The 27,317-nt window shown below is 50.5% G+C and overlaps 1 protein-coding gene across 1 annotated transcript in view; it reads right to left on the reverse strand.

The window, feature by feature from the left end:
* The window catches only part of LOC144946201 (angiopoietin-2-like), a 35,440-nt gene extending 10,530 nt beyond the window's left edge, over window positions 1–24,910 (reverse strand). Inside the window, exons 1-4 of the mRNA XM_078875043.1 lie at window positions 23,607–24,910; window positions 5,840–6,052; window positions 4,823–4,944; window positions 4,156–4,391 (exon numbers count right to left, since the gene is read on the reverse strand). Coding sequence (XP_078731169.1) covers window positions 4,156–4,391; window positions 4,823–4,944; window positions 5,840–6,052; window positions 23,607–24,053 — 1,018 coding nt within the window. The 5' untranslated portion in view covers window positions 24,054–24,910. The remainder of the gene's footprint in view (window positions 1–4,155; window positions 4,392–4,822; window positions 4,945–5,839; window positions 6,053–23,606) is intronic.
* Window positions 24,911–27,317: the final 2,407 nt, after the last annotated feature.

Here is a 27,317-nt window from a genome sequence, read left to right on the forward strand (position 1 = left end):
TTATATAACAGCAGAATTGCGGAGGACGATCACCGTGCAGATGGAGTCATAAGATCCATTCGTGTGGAGGAGTGTGATGGTTTGTGGCATCGCAGAACCGTGATGGATGGTTAAACATTGGATGATGATGATGATGGCGGTGATTAGTGATGGTAGCAGCAATAATGATCGTGGTGGTGCTGGTTGTGGTGGCGATGGTGGCGGCGACCATGACAATAACGATGCATGGAGGTTGTTCTTAATATGCTCGTGAGAAAAAACAATTCTAATTCCGAAGTATTTTTTGGCCCAGATCCAGAATTAACTGGTCGGCGCCAAACGTTCACCTGAGAGGCGTAAACAATGACTGGCCGAGGCCAAGTCAATTTCCATTTGCCTCAATGTAAGTAACGTCGCTCATCTCGTGAGCAGAACATACACCCGTGGCAGCCGAAACCTAAGCTCCATTCCTGACGCCCTTCCCGGAGGAGCCGTGAGCCGAACATTTAAATTCGTTTGGATCGCAAATTAAATCAGCGCTTGCCAACATCAGAGGTAGCGCAACGGGTAGGGTGATGCGGGCCAAGCAATCTATTGGCCGGGCCGATAAACGCATTTCATAATATTTAGTTTCTCAAACAATTTTGAGAAAATAAACAGCGCTGTCCAACTTAAAGAGCGAATGCAAAAGTATTCCAAGGTGCAGTATCCCACGGATCTGAGCTCGAAGCGCAGGGTATGTGTTTAGTAAAGTTAATCATTGCTTGCAATTTTCCATCTAACATCTTTTTTTTTTCGTCATTCACAGACATTGTTAGAACTGGTCTCAAAAGTAGGCCTTGTCTACCCGTCTACCCACCGATGCTGCCGTGGTCTAATGCCCGAGCACATTGGACATGCAATCCAGAGGTCGGCGGCTTGAATCATGGCACGGCAGTCGAAACAATGATACAGGTTTCGATTTAAAGCTTTCGTGACTGCAGGGATTCATATTCCTGGTTCTTTCGGTAAAGTCACGTAGAAGGGAAATAATAAAATAATAAAAATATAACAATAACATTCTCACGACGTTTCGATTGCAACACAAGCAATCATCATCAGGTGTGAAAACCACAGCAAGAAAAATTGAAGGAAAAAAACCGCCACATTTTTAAAATTTTCTTGCTGTGGTTTTCACAATTGATGATGATTGCTTGTATTGCAATCGAAACGTCGTGAGAATTTTATTGTTTTATTTTTATTATTTTTTTTATTTCCCTTCTACGTGACTTTATCGAAATAACCAAGAAAAATGTTACAGGTTTCTTAAATTCCACCCCCCCTCCGCAGCTCGCGCCTCTGTCCTTCCGCCCACGCCTCTGTCCACCGAAAAGTATAAATGTGTCCACCGCAATCCATCGGCAGGTCGCATATGGTTCGGAAAATCACGGGTACACACACCTCATCCAAAGTGTCTGGCCAGCATGAAAGAGTAGGCCAGAGTTCCGATTGAAAGATTCTCTCTAGAGCTCCCTTTAGTGGAGTGGAGGCCCTTCCACCAGCAGTGGCATACGCAAGCACTTGCAGGGCTGCACCTTTGCCTCTTTACTTTTATTGTCCACCTTACAAGGAGGGGGGGAGGGCTCCCTCGCCACAGGATTGATGCGTATTTAGGCAGGTCCTCACCTGGTTAAATAAATTCCCTCCCGCTATTTATTTTGGAATTGAAACTTTATGTTTCTCGACCGCCTCCGACTAATTTTCCCACTCATTCCCCAAAGAACTGTGCCGCAAATCCCCGTGCGTACTGTATGCATGAATTATTCCACCCTTGCTACCATGTAAATAAACTGTACGCAGATATTAATCCCATGACTTCCCCATAAAGTTCCTCCGCTTGTTTGCGGTATAACGTTTTGTACCTTCAAAATTGTACATGTAATCCCATGGCCCTTCCCCAAGATGTACAGCGTTCTGAGATACTCGGCTGCTCTTAAAGGCTGCTTTTGATTATTTACTCACACTTGGTCTTTATTTCCCACAATTTATTCCAGTTGGGCTAGCGGCGTGTCGTCAAGAGATGAAGAATCCATGTGGAAGTCTTGCAGAGCAGTGCATCGTGGTTGTCAGATAATAGTTTCGACTGAAAATTGCATTGCGGCTCCATGTGGGTGAGCTCCCCCCCCCCCACCACCTGTGTCTCCACGTGGGAGAGCCCCCCCCCCCCCGCCTGTGTCTCCACGTGGGAGAGCCCCCCCCCCCCCCGCCTGTGTCTCCACGTGGGTGTTTTTAATCCTCCACACTAGTGGTCGCCAACCAAAATAGCAAGAAGAGCTATTTGTATCGCATTCGGTAACAACAACAACAAAAACCCCTCAATATTTCAAGAGCCGCAATGCAATTTGAATACCAGACGGTGGGTCCTTCATAAATGACGTCACGAAGCCAGTCCTTAAAAGAGCCGCAGGTTGCCCATCCCTGCCCATGGTTGAACTGGACTTCCGTGGTCAGGGGTCAGCAACGAAAATAACAAGAAGAGACAATTTTCTTCTAATTCTTCTAATTTCAAGAGCCGCACCGCATGCAGTCCTTAAAGAGCGGCACGCGGCTGCGGATGCTCAGGCTGGCGACCGCTGCTCTACACAGCATGGAGCGCACTGCCCCACACACACTCGTGTATGGAACCGTCACGAGATGGTCAAGCCAATCTTTCATTCTCGTAGCTGGAATATTGCCAATTTTAATATTATGATAGCTTTTTGTGCCTGAGACCATCCACTTCTTGAACTTGGGAACATCGATTAATCATGGGTGGCTGAAACCCAAATTTTAATCCAGGTTCTCAGTGGTGCCAGCTCAGTGTTTTGAACTCTGAGCTTACATGACCACCTCTGAGGTGGCTGATTAGACGCATATTGTCGTTCTAAAAGACACTAAATGTATTATACTGTGAACATCCTGCAGTATCCCACGCTCACGTGATGCATGCGGGACAACCCCATGGCTCCATCTCTGAGGTGACGCTAGGGTTGACACCTCTGAGGTGCAGAAACAAACCTGGACATATCCTGGGAATGAGAATACCTTACAATACAGGAATTGTCTTGAATGGTGGATTATTGTTCTGAAGCAACAGATTTCCCAGGACAGCAACTACAGTCGCTACCTCAACTCGAGGATGTCCTGGGAAAACCAGGACAGGTGGCAACCCCAGGTGGCACTCCACAAATCCCAACCGTGAGCGGTGGCTTTAGGCGCAGTGGCTTCAATCGAGGTGGCTGAAGTGCCTGTGGTGGTGGTGAGTGTAGTGGCGGTGGCTGTAGTGGTGGTGACTGTGGTGATGGTGGCTGTGGTAATGGTGACTGTGGTGATGGTGGCTGTGGTGATGGTGGCTGTAGTGGTGGTGAGTGTAGTGGCGGTGGCTGTAGTGGTGGTGACTGTGGTGATGGTGGCTGTAGTGATGGTGACTGTGGTGATGGTGGCTGTGGTGATGGTGGCTGTAGTGGTGGTGACTGTGGTGATGGTGGCTGTGGTGATGGTGACTGTGGTGATGGTGGCTGTGGTGATGGTGGCTGTAGTGGTGGTGACTGTGGTGATGGTGGCTGCAGTGGTGGTGACTGTGGTGATGGTGGCTGTAGTGATGGTGACTGTGGTGATGGTGGCTGTGGTGATGGTGGCTGTAGTGGTGGTGAGTGTAGTGGCGGTGGCTGTAGTGGTGGTGACTGTGGTGATGGTGGCTGTAGTGATGGTGACTGTGGTGATGGTGGCTGTGGTGATGGTGGCTGTAGTGGTGGTGACTGTGGTGATGGTGGCTGTGGTGATGGTGACTGTGGTGATGGTGGCTGTGGTGATGGTGGCTGTAGTGGTGGTGACTGTGGTGATGGTGGCTGCAGTGGTGGTGACTGTGGTGATGGTGGCTGTAGTGATGGTGACTGTGGTGATGGTGGCTGTGGTGATGGTGGCTGTAGTGGTGGTGACTGTGGTGATGGTGGCTGTGGTGATGGTGACTGTGGTGATGGTGGCTGTGGTGATGGTGGCTGTAGTGGTGGTGACTGTGGTGATGGTGGCTGTAGTGGTGGTGACTGTGGTGATGGTGGCTCGAGGCGGCAGTGGCCGTAGCGGCTGCAGTGGCCGTGGATTTCAGCGGCGGCACGGCGCGCACGTTGCCCGGGTGACGCCGTCGCGTGCGCCGCTCACCCTGCGCGTACTGCGGCAGCAGGGCGAGCAGGGAGCGCACGCTCTCCGTCAGCTCCTGCTGCTGCCGCTGCAGCCTCGAGTTGTTGGCGGTGGCGGCTCCGAGCTGGCGCTCGAGCGCGCCCACCGCCTGGCTCTGCCTCCCCACCAGTCGCTCCAGCTCGGCCTTCTCCTCGCGCAGAGCGCGCAGCTCCGCGTGGTGCTTGTCACCCAGCTCCCACAGCCGCACCTCCAGCTCCCTGCGGGCAGCGGAGGGGGGCAGGGGAGGAAGGAGTTGGCAGGGGAGAAAGAGAGGGGGGCAGGGGACGGAGGGAGGGGAGTGGGCAGGGGAGTGGGCAGGTGAGGGGGAGCAGGGGAGGGGGGGCAGAGGAGGGGGGGAGGGGGTACAGTAGAGGGGGCCAGGGGTGGGGGAGTGGGCAGGGGGGGCCAGGGGAAGGGGGTAGGGGCGGGGGGGGGGCAGAGGAGGGGGCCAGGGGTGGGGGGCAGGGTAGGGGGGTCACACGCACGACGCGTGTTGGCGGCGTCTCTCGGCCACGGCTAAACAAGTGGGGGGGGGGGGGGGGGGTCCGGACCCTCCCTGTACCCACGGCGGCCGCGCCACTGAGGAGCTGCCGGCAATCGTCTCGACCCGACGGCCGCGCGGTGCGACGCGACGCGGCGGCCTCCTCACTTGTTCTTCTGCGCTAGGCGTCCGATGTCCTGGGTCTGCAGCAGCAGCTGCTTCTCCAGCTTGTGGGTGGACAGCGAGTTCTCCAGCAGCTGGATTTCCAGCCGCGACGTCTGGTTCAGCACCTGCCACGGCGCGACGCGCGGTCACCCTTAGTCACCCGTAGTCACCCTTAATCAACCGTAGTCACCCTTAGTCACCGTTAGTCACCCACCTGTGTCTCCATGTGGGTGAGCCCCCCCCCCCCACCTGTGTCTCCATGTGGGTGACCCCCCCCCCCCCACCTGTGTCTCCATGTGGGTGACCCCCCCCCCCCACCTGAGTCTCCATGTGGGTGACCCCCCCCCACCTGTGTCTCCATGTGGGTGAGCCCCCCCCCCCCCCACCTGTGTCTCCATGTGGGTGAGCCCCCCCCCCCCACCTGTGTCTCCATGTGGGTGACCCCCCCCCCCCCCACCTGTGTCTCCATGTGGGTGACCCCCCCCCCCCACCTGAGTCTCCATGTGGGTGACCCCCCCCCACCTGTGTCTCCATGTGGGTGAGCCCCCCCCCCCCCACCTGTGTCTCCATGTGGGTGACCCCCCCCACCTGTGTCTCCATGTGGGTGACCCCCCCCCCACCTGAGTCTCCATGTGGGTGAGCCCCCCCCCCCACCTGAGTCTCCATGTGGGTGACCCCCCCCACCTGTGTCTCCATGTGGGTGACCCCCCCCCCCCACCTGAGTCTCCATGTGGGTGAGCCCCCCCCCCCCACCTGTGTCTCCATGTGGGTGAGCCCCCCCCCCCCCACCTGTGTCTCCATGTGGGTGACCCCCCCCCCACCTGTGTCTCCATGTGGGTGACCCCCCCCCCCCACCTGAGTCTCCATGTGGGTGAGCCCCCCCCCCATCTGTGTCTCCATGTGGGTGAGCCCCCCCCCCACCTGTGTCTCTATGTGGGTGAGCCCCCCCCCCACCTGTGTCTCCATGTGGGTGACCCCCCCCCCCACCTGTGTCTCCATGTGGGTGACCCTCCCCCCCACCTGTGTCTCCATGTGGGTGAGTTTGCGCGTCTGCTCGGCCGTCTGGCTCAGCAGGCTGGTGCCCATCTCCAGCATGGCGGCGGCCGCGTGCTCCTGCTGCTGTTGCTGCTGCTGTTGCTGCTGCTGCTGCCGCTGCTGCTGTTGCTGCTGCTGCTCCTGCTGCCGCTGCTGCTGCTGCGATGGCGCCACCTCCACCCTCACCGAGTCCTCCAGCTGCGTGCGGCACCAACCACGGCCGTGACGCGCTCGTCATCAATCGAGGTCGTGGCTACTACGACCTTCATACCCCCCCACCCCGCTCATCACAATCGCAACTCTGCAGGGGGCGGAGGGATTTCTCTGCCATCGGAGGGTGAAAGAATCCATCCCAAGGCGATGGAGGTGCAATTAAAGTCTCGCCCGAAGAACCCTCAGCCATCACCTGTTTAGAAAGCCTTCACTTGATCTCTTTCAATCGTTCTCGTCTCGTCACATCAGTCGTTCTCTCCCCCAGTTTCTTCTTACTTGCTTCCCTCGTTTCAATTCTTGACGCCCTCTGAGATGCATTAAGGGGCGCCTTATATATATTAATTATTATTATCTACATCTGTGCAACATATTTTCCATTTGTCATATGACAGAGATGTTTGGGTTCTGGTTTCTATTTGCTTAAACGCAGTACTTTGCTTGTTTTGCTTTTGTACATTTTGCGACTCCGTCACTCGTGCGAACGAGACTCATCATGGCCTCGCCTGGTAAAACAAAATCAACTTAAATTTCCCGCATTCACCATTTCCCTACCCGGCTTTGTGCCGAGATCGTCGTTTTGTGCCTTCATCCCATCCCTCAAAAGGCCTCCCCCTCCCCCCCGACTCCCGCTACTACAAACTCTCGATTAATCAAAACACCTCTGCCAGATTTCTCACCCGCACCATAAACATCACCACATCACCGCAATACTCCCTCCCGTCACGATGCCTGTCAACCCCTTATCAGTGCCCTACCTTCTCACAGACCAATTCAGACCTCATCGGTCACCCCGTGCCCCTGACAAAACCTCAACGTTCATCCTACAAAGTCCCATCACCACAAGGGAGAAACACAAACAAATAGACAATTATTTTGTGTGCCAGTATTGAAACGGCTGCACGCCGTATGGACCTGAAAACTCAATCTCCCTGCACAAGCATACGGGGTAAACCGTCTGGGTTGACGGCTATGCATCACTCCCACGGTTCCCAATCCAATCGCCCTCACCGTCTTCAAAAGCATCCGTGGACTTTCTCCTGCCTGCCTCTCTCCTCAAGTCTCACTCCCCTCCTCCTCACGCCTCCTTTCCACGCACTCTCCACTACAAAAAAATATAAAAGCTTCCTGTGAAAAAGTGTTTTGTTTGTCTCGGAGGAAACCGGAGCGCCGGGTGAAAACTCCACCACGTGTGCATATGAAAGGAATAGCGCTCCCTAAAGGTAAAAAAAACTAAATCTGCCGGCCGAGATGAGAGAGCTGTTCCAATCAGCATCAGGAACAAGTGGCAAAAGCGTCAGCAGCCGGCAATGCTGTACAGCTTATTGAGCTGATCCGAGTCAGTTCCTGAATAAACTCCCAGCACGTGGAGAGCGAAACGTCGGACTACAGCGCCTGACCATCGCACGCGGCGCACCCCGTGTGATGGTCGAGGGCCAAAGCCCACGTGGTCAGTGAGGCCCTTCGTGGTTTGTCCATGAATCACCATCTCAGACTAGAATGGAGCAAGTGTGAGTGTTCTTGTTGTAACAGCTCTCTCGCTGGCTCAGCACTTCCACTGCCTGAGGACGACCGCTTGTGTTGCGATCGAAACGTCGTGGTATATTATTGTTTAATATTTTTTTTATTTTATTATTTCCCTTCTACGTGACTTTACCGAAAGAACCAAGAATATGAATCCCTGCAGTCACGAAAGCTTTAAATCAAAATATTATTGTTTGTTTTATTTTATTTTTCTACCTACGTGACTTTACCGAAAGAACCAAAGGGTAAGCGTGAGTGTGTCTGTCACTCTGTTTTCCCTGTTCATGGGAACAGGAACAGGGAACACAACAGTCGGGGGGCAAAGCTGGGTGCATCTGCCGGTCATCTCAGTTCTCACCAACCCATGGCACCTGCTGGGTCTGTCCCCGAGACCTCTTCCTGTCAGCGAGACTTCGACACTTCACGTGGCCTCAAAGTGCACCTAGCCTGGCACAGGCGCCGTGAAGTCTCCGTCACTTCGTGGTTACTCTGTCCGGATTTTTTTATTTTATAAAAGCCCAATTTTCGAAACGTTAACATTCAACGAAGTATCGATTGTACGAATGTTTTAGATTTTTAAATGCCGCTAAAAAGTTTGGGGCCGTCCATAAATGACGTCACGCGATTTTGGACGATTTTTTACCCCCCCCCCCCCTCGTCACACGGCGTCACAAAAAGTCAGACCCCCCTCAAATATGACGTCACATAGCTCTGCCCCCCCCCAAACCATATTTCCATTTTGAAAATATAACACGCTTCAAATCGCTTTAAACTATTGTCATTGTAGTGCGTATTTAGGAGTGTTGTTATAACAATAAAGTGTTGTTATAACAAATATTTATTTATTTAAAGTTTGCGCATTTTGATGTGACGTCACATTTCTCACCCCCCCCCCCCCCCTTCGTCACACATCGTCACAAATCTTCTTAGGTTTTTACTTTCTACGTGACTTTACCGAAAAAACCTAAGAAGATGATTCCTTGCAGTCACGAAAGCTTCAGATCTAGAATCGTCACAAATGTCTGACCCCACCCCGTCTAGGCGCGTGACGTCATTTATGGACGGCCCCTTGGGCTAAAACTTTCTACGGTGACGCTCCGGTTTACGACAGTCAGATTCGCACTCGCCCGCGCGTGGTTTTACGACGTCCACATTCAAACGCGACGACCAATCTTATATTTACGGCACCAAAATAATTAATTTACGACTCCCCCCGCCTGCCCCCACCCACAACCCCTCACGATCCTCCAACGCGATTCCTGAATCAGTTGGAGCGGCGATAATTCTCGTGAAAACATCCCGAGGGGTTCAAGTTATCTTCTTGGTTTATTTCGGTAAAGTCGCGTAGAATGGAAATAATAAAATATTAAAAATAAAACATAATAAAATAATTCTCACGACGTTTCGGCCACAACGCAAGCAGACGTCCTCAGGTGGAGAGCAGGTCTGTCGAGTAGACAGAGTCTGAATGACAAGTTTCTTCGGCAAGGAAGAAGACGAGAAGGTATGAAAACGTTACTTTGAATCGTTGGGAGAGAGAAAAAGTTTTTTTTTATTTGATTTGTGTCAATTTCGGTAAAAAAAAATCAATGTGGTGGACAATACTGAAGTGTGCAACTTAGCGCTATTGGCCTATTAATGTACGAGCTTTTTTGCCCGTCCAAGGACGATTTATATTACAGCAAGTTTTAAATAAAAAATTGTTCAGCTCATGCGAAGTGACGTCACCCGCTAATGGTTATTGTGGAGGGGTGCGGCATGTGGAGTGACGTCACCCGCTAATGGTTATTGTGGAGGGGTGCGGCATGTGGAGTGACGTCACCCGCTAATGGTTATTGTGGAGGGGTGCGGCATGTGAAGTGACGTCACCCGCTCATGATTATTAATGAGGGGAGGGGTGCGGCATGTGGAGTGACGTCACCCCCTCATGGTTATTGTGGAGGGGTGCGGCATGTGGAGTGACGTCACCCGCTAATGGTTATTGTGGAGGGGTGCGGCATGTGGAGTGACGTCACCCGCTAATGGTTATTGTGGAGGGGTGCGGCATGTGAAGTGACGTCACCCGCTCATGATTATTAATGAGGGGAGGGGTGCGGCATGTGGAGTGACGTCACCCCCCTCATGGTTATTGTGGAGGGGTGCGGCATGTGGAGTGACGTCACCCGCTAATGGTTATTGTGGAGGGGTGCGGCATGTGGAGTGACGTCACCCGCTAATGGTTATTGTGGAGGGGTGCGGCATGTGAAGTGACGTCACCCGCTCATGATTATTAATGAGGGGAGGGGTGCGGCATGTGGAGTGACGTCACCCCCTCATGGTTATTGTGGAGGGGTGCGGCATGTGGAGTGACGTCACCCCCTCATCGTTATTGTGGAGGGGTGCGGCATGTGAAGTGACGTCACCCGCTCATGATTATTAATGAGGGGAGGGGTGCGGCATGTGGAGTGACGTCACCCCCTCATGGTTATTGTGGAGGGGTGCGGCATGTGGAGTGACGTCACCCCCTCATCGTTATTGTGGAGGGGTGCGGCATGTGAAGTGACGTCACCCGCTCATGATTATTAATGAGGGGAGGTGTGCGGCATGTGGAGTGCGCGACCTTCTTGTGCGTGAGTGTAAATTTCCACGCGGACACGAATATTAATGAAGGGGGGGGGGGCTCTTTTACAGTGACGTCACGTACGGATGTAGCAGTGAAACTCATCGCTGTAAGAGCTGCTGTTTGTGTGTTTAGTTTGTTGTACATTCCCCCGCACCTCCGATTAGCCACGGTTGGGAATGTACGGTGCGAGAAGTTCAACATGCAGTGCGTACATAACACTATATTTGACTAAATCACATTTCTAGCCTTTTTGTGTGTGTGTGTGAAAAATCTGGTCTCTAGCCCCTCTTCAGGAGGAATATAACCGCCCACGAGACGAGGACCATCACCGGGGAGACAATTGGAGTCTTGCTCCCTTCTGGCAATTTTAAAGTCACTACGAATAAAACTGCACGTGCGAATACTCGCGCGTTGGAATCAGCAAAGGGGCATCAAGATTCTGCCTCGGGAAGGCTTCGTATCTGGACGAAGGTGGAAAATGCACGGATAACGTGGGTCCTATGAAGAGGTTAGAAAAAATTACGTTTTTGAAAGAAAAACAAATCCTGGAGGTTATTTTCTACATATTTCTTACTGAGAGTAGTTTAGATGTTATTCCACGTTAGTTCTTCGTGTTAATTCTAGATTTGAAGCTTTCGTGACTGCAAGGATTCATACTCTTAGTTCTTTCGGTAAAGTCACGTAGGTAAAAAATGAAATTAAAGTTAATAAAAATAAAATAATAAATTATTAATTTTAATTATTTTTATTAATTTATTTTTATTAATTTTAATTTCATTTTTTACCTACGTGACTTTACCGAAAGAACTAAGAGTATAGTTCTTCGTGGTTTATCATTGAAGCCCGAAGGCTCCGAAGCCCTCTGCGGACCTCGGAAATGACGGTCTATAGGGCCTGGAATTATCTCATCGTTACAAACTACACATCCACTTCTGTGCTTGCATATGCTTCTGTCTGCTAAGTCCTGCAGTTTCCCACATGCGCAGACATTAACGTGAGGCCAACATATCATATGCGTTCGTATATTAAACTTCACATGGCGATATGATCACAATTCGGTTAGAGGCTTGCAAGAACACTTAAACTTTATTTAGGTCGATAAGATTAAAGGCCTTATTTAGTCTGCCGGTCATTTTGTTGTAACAATTAATTTTGGGTTCTATCAAAGTATATGATTAATTCTAGTGTTATTTCATTGCTTCTAAATGTGATTTAAAACTGGATTTTAAGAGGCCATGCCATTATTTTTTGGTAATATTCTGTTTCAAGTACAATCTGTATATACAGTATTTAGACATAATTTTTCTTAGCAATAAAAGTGCAGGCAAAGGGGGTGAGGGTTGGGTTAGTTTGGAGGAAAATGTAGATTTATGTAACAGATTCATTCAGATTGCCTGCTGGAATGTTTGAGAGAGGGGGGCTTATCTGTCACGGGGTCAAGACACGTGTCTGGACAAGGGTTCGGTGTGAAGTGGTCTGGATGTGTAGAGCATCAATTGAAATCTCAACATTCACTTAAATAACACCACACGAGCTTGCACACGCTTTGTGGAGTCGGAAGGAAAAAAATTCCGCAAAAGTATGTTTCAACTCAACGTACTGTAACTGTCCCTTTTTTGTCACTTCAAAACAGCATCTTATGACTCAACAAAAATGTAAAATAAACACTGGAGTTTTTTTCTCCCCCTTCGTTAAAAAAAACCGGACATTGGCTGCTTTGAATTTAGTTTCGGAGGCCCCCACTCCAAGATAACGGGTCTCGTAAAACGGGCAGGAACAAAGTGGCACAGACATCTCGTGCAGATAGGCAGCGGCACAAACCTTATCGCTTCCCTTCCCCCTACCACCTCGGCCTCCCCGACTGAGTCTGTGTTTGCCCACATTTGGTTTTATGGTACCTCAAACATAACATTTTGACTGGGAACATCTTGTATGGATCGTTTCCAGAAGCCCCTATAATGCTACCGAGTTGGCATTTGGCACAGAGATTTTTCACTTGAATTCGGGCAGATTTATGGCTCTAACAGAGATCGGCCCTTTGGAGGTCAGCCAAGTAATGGACCCCTGTTTATATTGCGAGCGACGCCGCTCGCGAACTTTTTTCAGGTTACAGGTTTTCTCGCGGTCGATTTGGACGATCGCATGTTTGAGAAATTGTGTAACGTAAACATTAAATAATGGGCAACGTTATTTCAATATTCGCTCTCAGTTTTTGCAGTTTAACATCATTAATCGCGTGTGAAAATGTATACTTAGATTTGCACTTCACACGCAAGCACGGTCAGGCCCGGCATCTGGCCAGGTGGCTCAACGGCAGGGCAAAACGGCTTGCGATCGGAAGGTTGAGAGTTCAATCTCTGGTTCGGGGTTGAATCGGCCCATCTTCCTGCCAGTGTCAATATAATTATTGCCACTTTCTGGCAAAGTCACCAGTGGTTGTCCTTTGGAGAGACCCGCCCGCCCCCCTCACCACCAAGGAATGTGGAATTTCCACCACTGGCTCAGGGCTGTAAACAGGAGGTGAGCACTACCCCAATGCTCATGTGAAAGGGAAATCCCCGACGCTTGACTTTGACGTTAAAATAAGTGCCACGTCGTGTTGAAGTCGCCAGTGATTGTCCTAGGTCTTGGCTCGCCCACGCGAAAGGAACGTGGAATTTCCACTACTGGCTAAGGGTTGAAAACAAGAGTTGTGCCTCGAGGCGGTGCTCTCATGAGTATCTCAACGGATCTGCGTGCGCGATGTTTGCTGCTTCAGCAAAGGAGTGATAGAAACGCAAGTACACCATGTAACGTGTTCCAAGCCGGAGCCACGTGCCATTCACGGCTCCTGGAAAACAAACCACAACAGCCACAACTGGCCCACAGCCGGTGGCACTTGGCCGGATGTGCTGTACCCTTTGGGGGCTGGGGGGAGTCTATTGGGCGATTTGGCCTTTTCACACTAATCCCCGTGACCTACCACATTGCCTCCCTTCTCCCCGCTCCCCCCACATCGCGTAACATAAACTCCCCGCGCCAATTGAAGGGAATGGGAGACGAGGGTGCGATACAGTATGGGCTGATCCATTCATAGATACCTCGCTAAAATAATAGGGAGAAGTTACACTACAATATACTGTATAGAGAAAATAGTTTATTTAAAAGCCTAAACATAACGTTTATTTGTAGGGCGCATTTCCTACATAGATCCCATTGCGCCTCCATGTATGGAATGCAGGAAATGAACATAACCTACAGGGTAAACATCCAGATCTAGAGGGTAGAAGCCAGTTTAAAGAGTTCAGCTTTCAAGACGGACTTAAGCATATCTAATGACTGTCTTATTAGCAAAGGCAAAGCGTCATTTCATAGCATGGGGCAGCTGCACTGGCAATGGCCCGATCGCCCCAGGAAATGAGCCCTTGACCTCGGAGGACTTAGAAGAAGGCGATCCGAAGAGGTCAATGAAAGGTAAAGGTGAAGTACTTGCTCAGTCCACTGCTACCAGAAGGGAGAGCTCCTCTAGAACGTATTTTGACCAGCTCCTCCACACTGGAGAACCTACACTCTGCCCCACCACGCTCAACTTGCCAATAGAACGACTGTGGTGTAAGGCTGAGTGAACAGAGGCAGGGGGGGGTGGGTTAAAGACGTACCCACGCTTAACTCCACCACACATGACATGGCCGTGTATTTGGCGTACCCGCATTTACGTGTAGTTTTCAACTTCCGATGATGTGTCTTGGTGTTTTGCACGTTTAGTAGATTGGCAACCGTTGTGTGATATCTATAGACAGATAACCGCGCATAACGAGCACTTCATGGGGCTCTCATGAGATGCATTTTTTTTCCTTCCCCCGCATCTCCAATTAGCATGGTTGGCTACGTACGGTGCGAAAGAAGTTCAACACACACACATACATATCCAGACGGGGCAGTGTTTTAACGTGCTGCCTTGAATGCCTTGCCTGGGCAGCGCAGTCTAATGAATGGGCTTACAAGACAAATATGCAAAGACTTAAAAACTCTGACCCCAGCTTTCGTCTGGACTGTGTACAATTCCGGATCTGATTTAGTGCAGGCAGACACAACAATGTTCCTCCAAAGTGGGGTTCATGAATGCGCGTGCGTTCGCGCGCGTGTGTGTGTCTTTGTGTGTGTGGTGATGCTTGCTGGACTACATTGTGATGGAACAGAGAATATGGGCCTGTGTCCTTGGCACCAGTACCTATCATTGGGCTGTGCCCGCTGACCATCGGCTTGCCATCTCTTAAGTTACGCCTGCCATATTCCCACTGCATGCACTGACATACATCTATCCAATCACTCTATTCAAATCCACAATAGCCTGGTCTCGTCTAGCTGATTAAAGTTGCAAGCAAGAATTTCATCATCGCTTGTAGCTGGAGTTGGCATCACCCCCCCTCCTCCTCGTGATGCCGAGGGGAAATGCGTGAGGTCCAGTACTGTGACTCGCGCAGCTGCAATGGCTGCGTTGGGTACGCGGTCGTGACCTCCCCAGAGACCCCAGAAAGCTGACAGAAAGCTCCAGGCCCACTCCCAATGTCTAAAACAAGAGATGTGCTACTTCCCCTTGTATGGTAGTTGAGTTCGTAATACAGTATTGTAGTTGAGTTCGTAGCATCTATGCGTTTGACAGTATTTATTATTACGCTGATTAAACCAGGAAAGCATCGCTGAGTCTCAGTACTCTATTTCTATGCCTTTCGCAATAAGGGGCGACAATCGCTGTGCGTTTCCCAGTAAATTTTCGCAATATTTCAAAATTTGGCCCGGCACACAATAGCGTAGAATTCTTTAAAATCTTTACCCCGCCCCGCATAATTAACCGTGGTGGACCGCGGAATTCGAACCGCCCAGCTCTGCCACAAGCAACAGACGTGCTACTGCTGGACCACGTCACTACTACGGCCACCGAGTGTGTGTGTGTGCTTAAGGAGTGGGAGGTGAAGAAGGGAAGGGCGGGATGTGTTTGTCTTTCGCTTGGGCTTTTCCTTCGGGGACACCCGGCTCCGTTTCTCGTCTCCACGAGAACTCCCGGCGTTATCATTACAACGCAAATAGCCCGGAGGTTTCGCTGATTATCACCATTAGACATGGCCATGAGGGTCCACTTAGATGAAAAGGTGCTGCGTGAAAGCTCCTGCCAATAATTACAACTCTTGAAAATGTTAAAGTAATAGTTTGGGTGGCTGTGACCCAGTTCACCCTTTAACGAGGACCGTGGTTTCCATTTATTTGCCACTCGATCGGTGTTTAGACTGCATTTGAAAGCAAACCTCTTGGGAAACTAATTTTTTAAAGTGCTTTAGCGCCCTATTACATCATGGCCATGCCAGCACAGGGCCGTAAATACTCTCTGCAGGGCCTCTCCTGAGCTCCCTCTCGTTGTGGCACCTTCCCCTAGCAGTGGCGTGAGCGGGCACTCTTCTGCTTACAACCGTGAGACCCCAGTGGATTTTTCCTCATCCTCCTGGCGCGAGGAAGAGTCTTTCCATAGGACAACCACTGTTTATGGAGTGATGATGGCCTAAGCCAGCCCCCAACTGGGTTTTTGAAATTTTGAAACCTTCCATTTGCAAGCCACGCACTTACTGGCACAAATATGCCACTCAAAACGTCATCACATATTTTTTGAAGTTTCAGTTCGCATAAAAAAGTTGCTGTAAATGGACTTAATTGGGCTTGGAGAGGGTACATTGGCAGAAGGGATGATGGCCGATGGTCAAGAATAATGAAGGGGTGGCAGCCAAGGAATGGAACACATCGAAGAGGTAGCCTGCCAGGGAGATGGAGCGATGCAATTAGCTCACGTGCAGATGCTAGCCAGATTAATACATCGCAGGAGCGTGACATGTGGTGACTGCTTGGGGAGGCCTTCATCCAGCAGTGGATTGACCATGGCTGGTGATGATGATGATGGAATGTGACTGCATCTCAATACAAATTTGAAGGAGTTTTTAAACTTTCTGTTCTTCCAAAAACGAACTTCCCAGTAACTGCAGTCAAGGAAGGACGAAGCCTGCCTTGTGCCTTACTAAGCACACACACACAACACAGCATTCAATGTCAATCAATGCTACATAGTTTCTCCCACATACAAAACTGGGCAACGCAAGAGCAGGTGGTAAATTACACATCCAGCCTCCGCGAATCACCAGTATACGCGAATAAATGTACGAATGAGCCAAGATGGCATCCCGTAATGAAGCATTAACACCACGACGCTAATTTAACGAGCTGTGTAAAGCCCTGGTTGCAATGGTTAGCACACTGGACTCCTAGAGGTGGCCGGTATGGTTCGATCTCCGCGTGTGACAGTTTTTAAATGTTAATTCATTGGCTGAAAACTTCTTTAAAGTAAAAACTGAAAGCAGGACCCTCTTGAAAAAAAGAGACCAACGATTCAGTGCGAAAGTTTATCCAATCAACTTTCTTCTCTTCAATCAGGGAATAGAAATTACAAGGAAAGCCATTTTTTTATTCGAATTCGATAACTAAAACTATTTCAAGAGCCGCAATGCGCGTGAATACGAAGATGATGGCCCTCAATTTAATAACGTCACGAAGCAGTCAATTAACAGGTCCACCAAAGTTAGTCGGTGGGCGCGTCGCGTATGGTGGGGGTAAAGTGTCTGTACTAACACCGCTTCTCAAGACGTCTCGCCGGCGTGCAAGACTCGGCCCAACGTATTGTGTTGTGGAGAGGCTCAAAGTGGAGGCCGTTCTGCCGGCATTGGTGCCACTGGGCAATTGCAGGGCTGCGCATTTAAGCTTTTTTAGCGGGGCCAATAAAACTTTCTTCGTGGTTTTGACCCAAAATAAACCAGAATGCATTTTAATATAATTGCCGCTCCTTGTCATGCCAGGGGATTTACGAGTGAGCGGCGGTTAAGAGCGCTTAGCACAACAAAGCCTCTGTCCCCAGGTCTTCCGAGGAGCTACCGTGTGCGTCAGCCAATTTCCTGCCAAGTTTACAGCCAACGGGGGGGGGGGGGGCACACAGTGTAACGACGGGAAGAAAGAGAAAAATGTAAGAAGTGTCATTTCTTCTTAGCGTGAAATACAGAGCTCGTCGGGTGACCCTGGCCTGACCCTACCGTCGTAAACCCACGGCAATTTAACCAGAAACGTTCAAGCAACCGGATTCCACACGAAGCTGCATCCTTTTATCGTTACATGTACACTGTCCAGAAAACATGTTTAAAAACATAAATAAATGTTGTGAGTGGGCGGCGGCGAGCTGGGGAGGGAGGGGGGGGGACATGAGCTTTGTTGTTATGCGATGAGGATGTAGGATTTTGTTTAGCTTCATCTTCAGTCAAAAAATGGCGAAGGAGCAGTAAACTATTTAATCAACTATTGCTTCCGGAGTTTATTTTTGCAGATAGATAGTTTGCCAGTGGCTATGTCTTTCTCGCTCTCTGCGGAAGGTTGGCTGACATCAGCACTTTGTCAGGAAAGACTGCTGACTCACAGCTCCATTCACCCCCTGATACTTAACCCCCCTCTCTCCATCCCCTCCTCCTCCTCCCCCCCCATTGGCCTCGGCCATTTGTTTTGCATCAAAATATCGTGCTGCCTATGTGTGGGCGGTTTTATACGCAGCTATGTTTACGCAGCCCAGAACAAAGTTCAAGTTTAATTCTCTGATACGGCGAAAAGAAACGGTTCCACGATTCTAGATTTGAAGCTTTCGTGACTGCAAGGATTCATACTCTTAGGTTTTTTTCGGTAAAGTCACGTAGGTAAAAATAAATAAATAATATTTATTTTTCTATTTCTATTATTATTTGCTTCTTTTATTTCTTTATTTTCCCCTACGTGACTTTACCGAAAAAAACCTAAGAGTATGGTTCCACGATTCTCTGAACGGGCTTGAAGCAATGTGTAAACACTTTTGATGGAAAATAATTGTAAATAAATGACCGTGAACATCCGAAACAACTTCACATTAAGTTGGTAGTGACATACGACGACGACGATGATGATAATGATGATGATAATGATGTTATATGTGGAAATGAATGTTATCCGCAGCAAAGCAGTGGTCAAATGTGTCCTTGGTTTTTACTGCAGCACTGCAGGACAATCCGAAAAACACTTTGGAGACCTTTTGAGCAAAACTGCAAAAACCTTCGAAGCATTTAACAGCAAATCATAACGGACACCCCCAAGGAGATATGCGTGTCATCTTGACATGTCAGCTTGACATGCAAAGCATTCTGGGGGGTGGGGGGGGCAGGATCCCTTTCACGTGTTACTATTGAACGTATCTGTTTGCGTACACAATGTTATTTGTTTCCGGTCTGCACACGCAAGACCGTATACTTTTTTTATCGCTGTCGAATTGCCGCCGCCGCTAAAGGCAGTGCTTGAAATCTGTCAAGAACATAACTTCCCAAACCGTGAAGAACACGTTATGTGCAGCCATGAAGCGTGTTCCCTAACCCCCAATATAAGGAATAGGCCTCAGCAGAATGTACAAAAATGAATTTAGCCACAAAGCAGGGTGGTGGTGGTGGCGATGGTCGTCATGGTGAGGATTGTTAGGGTGTTTGTGTTATTGCTGCGGCTGCTGGTGGTGGTGGTGGGGGTAGTACTGGCGGTTGTAATGTTGGTGGTAGTGTTAGTAGTCGCAGTGTTGAGAGGAGTGGTTGATGTTGCTGTGAGAGTGGTGATGTTGGCAGTGGTGGCGCTGCTAGTGGTAGCTTTGCTTGTGGTGGTGGTGTTGATGGGGGTATTGGTAGTAATGGTGGTGGTGCTAGTTATAGTAACTTTGTTGGTAGTAGTAGCAGTGGTCTTGATCGTGGTTATGTTGGTAGCGATGGCAGAAGCGGTTGCCAGAATGTTGTACAGTAGCCGTGTTGGTATCGTGGTGGTGGTCGGTGGTGGTATTGGGTAATGTTGTGGGTGGCATTGACACACTGCGCAATGTCCCAGGCTATCAAGAACTCTTTATTAACGCACCATGTCTGGCTATGCGACCCCAAAATACAGCAGAACTTGGGTATGTGGTTGTTATTGGGGCGCTGGAAAAAGTGGCGAACATTACACGACACCAGCCACAGAATGCGCAGCGACAGCGCATGCGTTACGATTTTCTGTTGCAGCGGTCGGCCAAAAACACATTGCGTATTGCAGGGTTTATTTAAATTGTGCTTCAGGGGCAGGAGGAGGTGTGTGTTGTGTGAATGGAGAATTCATTTCTTAATTCATTCACGGATTTTTTTTGTTAGGCCAGCAAAGCGTTAACTCGTAGCAACATTTCCCAAGCACAGCTTAAGGAACCGCATCATCCCCTGCCAAGCACCCTAATTGTTTTTTTTGATGCAGTGCCGGGAATATTTGTTCGTGCGAACGGGAGCAGTGATGGCCAGTTTTGCAAGACCAACGCACGCCAATCCGTAAGGCATGCCAGGTAAGGCCCCCTGAGGTATACAGCTCTTTTTCAGAAGCAACTTGGCCACAAATGGTAGATCAACGAAGTTGCTTATCGTGTGGAAATGTATAGCAGGCAGATGCTATAAACGCATGTTGATTCTAAATGTGGAGGGAAAAACCAGAGGAGCCGGAGAAAAATCCACGTGACCATGGAGAGAGAGACACGCAAAGTCCATATACAGCAGGCGTCAGGATCAGGATCGAACCCACGACCTCCTGCATACCAGGCGAGGTAGTTAACATCTCGCCACCGTGGCACCCATCAATGGGGAGCCAACGGGAGAAATGGAAGTGTAGGAGCCCCAGAATGAAAGCTATTCGTCCTGCATTCCGTGTTAACTGCCGCTTCCCCTTCCGTGGAAATGTCGCGTTTTAAACTTCCATGCTGTCAAAAGTGCAAGTGCGCATTCTTGGTGTGGCGAGAAGCGCCGTCTTATACAGGGACAGTTCGTCACTTGGGAGAGGGCATGGGAAGTTGGGGCACAACTTCGCCGGTGTCAAACGATCGCGAAACAAACGTTGAACGCTAAGCAGAATGAGTAACGTTGCAATCCGCTTGCGGCTGTCGTGCGTTCTGCTCTGGCTCTCACCGCCGTGTTTGTGAAGAAAGGCTGCGATGCCCATCGCTTAATTGTCCTCTATTTCTGTACCAAATTTGTAGAACTGAATGTAACAATTAGAGGAGAGGGTGGAGGGGAGGTGGCTGGCCTGAACTTTAAGCAGGGTAGTAGAAGAAGGTGGCTGTTCTCCCTCTAGCGCTCGTGCCCCCTACGCTCCGACGCAGCACAGATGATACCGTGCGAGACTATTTTTAGCCACCACGCACTGTACGTCTGCGGCTAATCGACAGACGCCGGCCAACTCTGACCAACACCACCGCCACCACTACCACCGCCACGTTCTCTCGCCACGGTGTGCCCCCTGTCGCCGGCGCTGCTGCTACGGCTGCTACTGTTGCAACGAACGCTCGTCTTGCAAGCAGTGAGAAACCGGGGCAAACGTAAAACACCGCAGGCTTCAATCCCGTGGGCGCGAGAGAAACAGAAAAGTATAGACTCGATCTCCAGGGGTCGAAGGATCATTCATCACCAAAGGTGACGTGTCCAGTTGAGGACTACCTCTTGCAAGTAAGCTGCCTTTTCTCAAGCACTAATTGACCCCCAATAGGGTCATTAAAAGCAGTGACCAGTGGAGGCCTTTCGCCAGCTCCATTTTAGACCCCTCTTCTTGGTACAACTTTTTTTATTTCATCCCTGACGAAGATTAATTTGCACAATTTCTACGTTTGTGCAGAATACACAAGCTGCTGCTGCTGCTGCTGTTGCACCAGCGGAGAGAAAAAGATTTGAGGGCTGCAATGTCACTGAAAAGGGAGGGGGCATGCGGTGGGGGGGGGCAAGGTCAAGGTGCAGCCCTGCAATTGCCGGCTCACGCCACTGCTGCCGGAAGGGCCTCCGCTAGCGGGGGCTCAAGGGTGCCCCCCCCCCCCTCTAGATAGTAGTTGGCCTACTCTTCCACACTGGACAGACGTCTTGAACCCTTTTTATACTGCTTGGTGGACAGAGATGGAGTGGGGGGGGGTGGATTTCAAGTAGAAAAAACTTTTCCCCATTTCTTCAACTGCCCCACCGGGAGATTGAATATGAGCGAGCGATCGCCAGGTCCGGCGTGCTGACCGTTGCTTCCACGGTGGCGACTCTCGACTTGTTAGCAACAGCAGCAGCAGCAGCATCCGCAGCAGCGTAACGGCTGCGTGCTCTCGCAACTTTCGGCCTCGTTACGAATTGAGTCAGCGCCGCCCGAGCGACGAAGACCGCTTCCTTCCCAGCGCTGCGGCAGCGTTTTTTTCCGTCCGCGCGTTTCCCAACGCGCGATGCCGCGTGGCGTTTAAAAACCCTTGGGCCCCAGACGGAGCTGAGCTCAGCCACGGCGTGTGAACACGAAGGAGTCGGCGGTCCCCACGCCGCGTCTGTAAACACTCGGGCGCTCTACCCCCATCCACCCCCCCCCCCGCGCTTGACCCCGCGTCTTGCACAGCACCACGAGCGAAGGGCTCGCTCACTCACTCACGGACTCACGCACGCACGGACTCACGCACGCACGCACCCGCACACGGATGCACTCGCTCGCACACACGCACACTGGCACACGCGCTCACGCACGCACTCACCCACGCTCGCACACGCACGCAGGCAGGCAAGGCAGGCAGGCGCGCCAACTCGCAATTCCAAAATATTTCTCGCAAACAATTGCATAATATATTTTGTCTACCCCGCCCCCTGCCAGCCCTCCCACCTTGCTCAACGCGGCATATGTGGCTGCTTATTGTTAAATTATCCACAGCCCATGAGTAAATAAATAAATTCTTCAACGATTGCACTAAAAAGCAAAGTTATTCCGGTGAAACGAAGCTTTTATTAGAGTGATGAGGTGCAGGCTATGTATGCTTAGTGCATGCAGTTTCATAAAAAAAAAGGTAAAGCTACCCACACCACTGCTACCAGAAGAACCTCTACTCGAGGGCAGCTTGAAGACAGCCCCTCCAAGAGATTATTTTAAGCCAGACGTCTTGGAAGGTGTTGGAGCAATCCACTCTTTTCCCCACACGACACACGACCCCGCCTGTCAACTTTCACTGGGCTTGTACCCAGCGATGGGCAAGATTATTTACGATTTAAAGCAACCGTTGTTTAACCACTGCAGTGCCGGGAGATCGAATCGAACCGGTGACCTCTGAGTTGCCAAGTCCAACGCGCTGATGACCGTTACACCGCGGACGGCAATGCCTGTGCGCTAGTTTAACGTTACGCCCTATTAATTGGACAAACGCTGTCTGTCTATTTTTTTCCCCTTCGCTGGTTTTCGGTGGCATATGTGCTGTTTTAGATTAGAGCAATAGAGTGTGTGGTAGTGCCCTCCTCCCGCTTACATGCACGCCACTTTTGAAAGGTCGGCGCAGAAACAGCACAGTTTCTATAGAACCCCCCCCCCCACATCATAAGTGCTAATCAGCTGCTTTTCAACCCGAGCCTTAGTGGACACGACTGCTCAGCAAAATACAAATTTGTAAAGCGGTGGGGGTCAGTGCCTGGTTTCCTGAGCAAGGTGCCGCATTCAAGGATTTTCTACATTTTTGCGGAGGTGGGACGCGCGCACGCCAATGCGTCTGGTCCCGAACGCAAGTCTAAGGTTGCGAGTCTGGCTCACGCCGCGAGACGGGAGATCACGGAGTAGGGGACGCAGTAGGAACGTGGCTTACCCCAGAGTTTACCGCACCCCAGCCACCGCGTGCAGCGCCTGAACACGGCTCGTGAGAGACACGCGGCTGTCGGCCCAGCACTAAGTAAGCCGTCATTCCACCGCGTAATTTAATCGTTAAAAGTCCAATTTCGCCGCAGTTTCATTTCCCCTCAAATCTACAAGTGCAGGCCACTGGAGTTGGCAGAAATATATGAAGTTCAGCATGAAGTAAAAATTAATTCCTGTATAATTGGGCCAAGCAGAAGCTTAATTTAGATTTCATTATAAAAAATCGCACGGGATGGATAAGGGGGCATAGCCAGGAAATGTGTAACAGGGTTTGACTTTCCGAGATGTAGGAGCTCGGATGCGTTCTGACGCATCCTGGGCAGCACAAGGCCACTTTGCCACTCGATGAAATACAAAAATGACACACTTGCAAAAAATCTAATTACTTTCCGACAGCATTCAATGACAAGCCCTGCATGAAAACCCCCAATATATTTTAAATTTCCCCAACGGTCACTTGGTCATTTATTATGTCAAAGTAAACAAACAAAAATGCAGTTGAAAAAATAATTCAATTTTCGAAGCAAATTGATTTGTGAATAATGCCATTCAGCTAACTCGGGGGCAGGGGGGGCACCTACAACAGATGGTAGGCTGGCGGTGGCCGTGCCAATCTCTAGTTCAGCCGCAGGTCGAGCGAGCCCCGTAGGAGGCGCCTACCTTGCGCAGCCAGTGCGTGTTGTTCTCCATCGCCACCTCCAGCTGCTGCAGGCGCTGCAGCGCCCAGTCGGGCTCGGCGGCGGCGGGGGGCGGGGGCGCGTCGCGCTGCAGGGCGTTGCCGCTGAGCGACGGCGACGGGAAGGGGGGGCCGCCCCCCGCCGCCGGGGCCGCCCTGCAGCCGGAGCCGGAGCCGTCCGCCGCCCCCACAAGCTCGGGCAGCAGGAAGGTGTAGGTGCAGGCGCCGTGCTGCAGCCGGTGGTAGCGCCGGCCCGAGGCGTCCACGCCTCCCGACGGGGAAGAGGCCGAGCCGACGGAGCGGCCGCCGCCGGCGCCGCCGCGTGCCGAGGAGGCCCCCGCGCCACCCTGGGCCCGCGCTCGGCACGCGCTCATCCCCAACAGCAGCAGCAGGCAGCAGCTGGACAGCCGCCCCCCATCCGGCATGGCCATGTGTCCTCGTTGTGCCCTCCCGGCGGAGGAGGCCGTCCGGACGCCCAGCGTCGGGGCAGCGAACGCTCGGCGGAGAATCCAAAAATAACGAGAGCTCGCGGAGCGACGCGGAGAACTGCTGCTGCTGCCCAGAGCCCTGGGTCTTTGATACGAGAGAGCTGGCAGATCCAAGATTGTGATATTGCTCTGGTTAATTTACTGCAATTTGTGATAGCCTCAACTCGGTGGGTTTGCTGTAAAAATTCCCATTAACTCTAAAAAGCACTTTTTTATTATCTTACAAACAGAGATTTATAGGAACTGATTTATAGTTACATGTTTTTAATGTTTGTAAATTTCTAAATGAGTAACATTTATATCTTCAAACGTCACCGCAGGAGTTTATTTTCTAGCGGTCCTCAATATTTATTTACAGTGCGCAAACTCCGCAAAACAGTTTTAAATCAAAACCAAAAATTTCAAACATTTTGCAGATCCTCCCAACAAAAAGGTTTTTTTTTTGGTCGCAAAACAGACACCGCAATTCAGAGGTCGTTTACAACAGCAGACTCTACCTTCTCTGCAAAAAACGCCCTCAGCCCGATCCCCGTGTTGCGCACTGCAGCTCGCAAGCCCTGCATCTGGAAAGCAACTCCCAACCCGGCCACTCTCTCTCTCTCCTCTCGCTCCCTCTCTCTCTTTCACTTGTTGCTCAGCCCTCGCTGCCAGAATTAAATACCGGTCCCCCAGCCCAGTTTTGGTTGAATGAGATCCAAGACATGCGGCCTGGAGCTCTGAAAGGCACAGATCGCACTGATTTCCAAATTGGCCCGCCTTGCGCTTCAAACTCTGTCAATCCGCCGCGTCGGGCAGCCCAATCGAGGGCCACGCTCAGGAAGGTGGGAGGAGGAGGAGGAGTTGGGTGGGGGGGGCCCTATGGCCGTGCCCGTCTAATCGGCAGTTGGAACTATGCGGAGGGAGGTATTACGACACGGGGGTATTAACTCTAGATTTTACTTGGCTTCCTCTTAACACAGCTCCCCTGAAGACACGTGCAGTCTGGTGGATGACTTCAGCTAGGTATGGTAAGGCAGCTCAGTTATACGTGTGTGTGTGCGTATATATATTAAAAGATATCTCTGCAGTCAGACCGGTTATAAAATCCATAGCTGTGCCAGGTGGCCAGAATATTTTAAAAGCACCACCACAAGCTCTCAGGGGCGCCTGGTGCCAAACAGGGCTTTTAAACAACTTTGCGTTTTTTCAGTTACAAATTCTCACTGAGGCCGTGTCAAGACCTCAAAGCCAATATCGTTCTACTTATTATTTTTGTCCAAATGTACGAATAAGCAGGCGGGGGCGGGGATCACTTCTGTAGAGGTCCAAAAACGTAACTAGCAAGAGTCAATATATTATCGGGTTACTTAGCTGCATAGCCCTGGACCCCTCTGGACTGTTTGCAAAGCAAGTCGAATGTTGTTTGAAGGGAAGGTGGGTGAGAGGAAGGGGAAAAAATGAATCGGCTAGAAGAGCCCGTAACTTGGTTCTGTGGAAAACAAGTTTTAAAAATGTGTTTGCACATCTGACCACAACTCTTTTCAATTTACATCACGGAACTGACGTGACGACACAGTGTTATTAGTTTATTTCAGCATCCCTTTTGAATAACGTACTCGCAAATACTGTCGTGAATGTTTACAAAAATGGCATATTTACCAAACAGACGAGCAAGTATATCTACAGCCCTTTGTCAATCCACTGCTGGATGAAGGCCTCCCCACGCGTTTCATTCACAGGGGTCATTTCACCATATTTCACCACAATGAGCGGGAGTTTTCGCAATGCGTTGAGTTTCATTCCTGGCCACTGCTAAACGTCGGTGGTGAACATCGGTGGCGAGTGACTTCTATTAGCCGTGGAAGGGAATCAAACTTGCGTTGCCAGGTCCATGGCTCGGTGCATTCACCACTAAGCAAGTAAACGGAAAAACAAGTGCTTTAAAACAGCCAAAGTTATTGTTATGGCAGATATATTTTTCTGATAGCTCTGTTACCAGGATGTAACTTTTATAGTCGTGTCAGCTCTGTACATCGCATCCTGGATCGGTCACAATATAATTTGATTTGCAAGTGCAAAGTGAGCCAGTTAAACGGGAGTCAGTATTTATGAGCGAGATTTTTGGGCCTGCGGACACGCACCAAAAAAACACCAACACAGCACCACCTGGTGGAAACTCCGCCGTGGTACACTCAAGTTTCAAGTTTCATTTATTAGGTTTTGCCGTGAGCCATTCGGCTCTTGAATCGGGTGCAACCGCAACAAACAAAAAAAACAAAAACATGAACAAGAAAACATCTTAAAGTGACTATGTGCAAACAGAAAATCCTCGCTCTCTTGTCTTGCATTTGAAAAGCGAATGGCACCACAACAACTGTGCGTTGAGTCTGGTCGTCCTTTCGATGCCATTGGGAGCTTGTACCTCCCCCATGTAAGCGAGTGCATTCGTGTATTCGTTAACGGGCAGTGCTCCGATTGTCACGGTTGGCTACGTACGGTGCGAAAGAAGTTCAACATACGGTCCATGCGTATCAACGGATTGCACTTCACCGCGTTCGCAGAAGGCAAAGAAACTCAACATATTTGTGAATAACACCGTGTGTGTGGCAGAGGTCGCAAACGGGGTTTGATTCCTTACCCGTACCCGGCCGCACCAGGGTCGCAAATGGGTACCCCGTACCCTACCCGTACCCTACCCGAAATGAGTGACAAACGGTGATTCACCAGTGACTCACGGCCTACCCGGACCCGTACCCGGCCGCACCAGGGTCGCAAACGGCTACCCGTACCCGTACCCGGCAGGGAACAGGTAGCCGGGTATCGGGTAGGGTACGGGTATCGGGTACCCGGTTGCGACCTCTGGTGTGTGGCATTCAAAGGAAAAGTATGTAGCAGGCGACGTTTAGAGCAACCGCCGCTCCCTCGCAGCACGTCCACAACAGGACGACTGTCAGCGTTCATTTGTGAGGGAAATGGCCGAGCCTGTTGTGCGTTGCTCGACCTTGATTGGACGCAGCTCCATTGTCTTCTACGAAGGCCGAAGCCAAGCTCATCCCTGCGGCGGATCTTCCATCAGTTCCTTGTGCTGGTGATTGACTTGGTAGAATCATTAGGCAAGGAGTGATACAATACACTTGCGCGTCCCCAGAATTAATTCTAACCGTAGCGCCCCCATTGAACCGTCGTGAACGTTATTTAAAGGATAGTACATCAACTTTATTTTTTTAA

Source organism: Lampetra fluviatilis, chromosome 2, assembly GCF_964198595.1.
Source record: "Lampetra fluviatilis chromosome 2, kcLamFluv1.1, whole genome shotgun sequence".
Lineage (NCBI taxonomy): Eukaryota > Metazoa > Chordata > Hyperoartia > Petromyzontiformes > Petromyzontidae > Lampetra > Lampetra fluviatilis.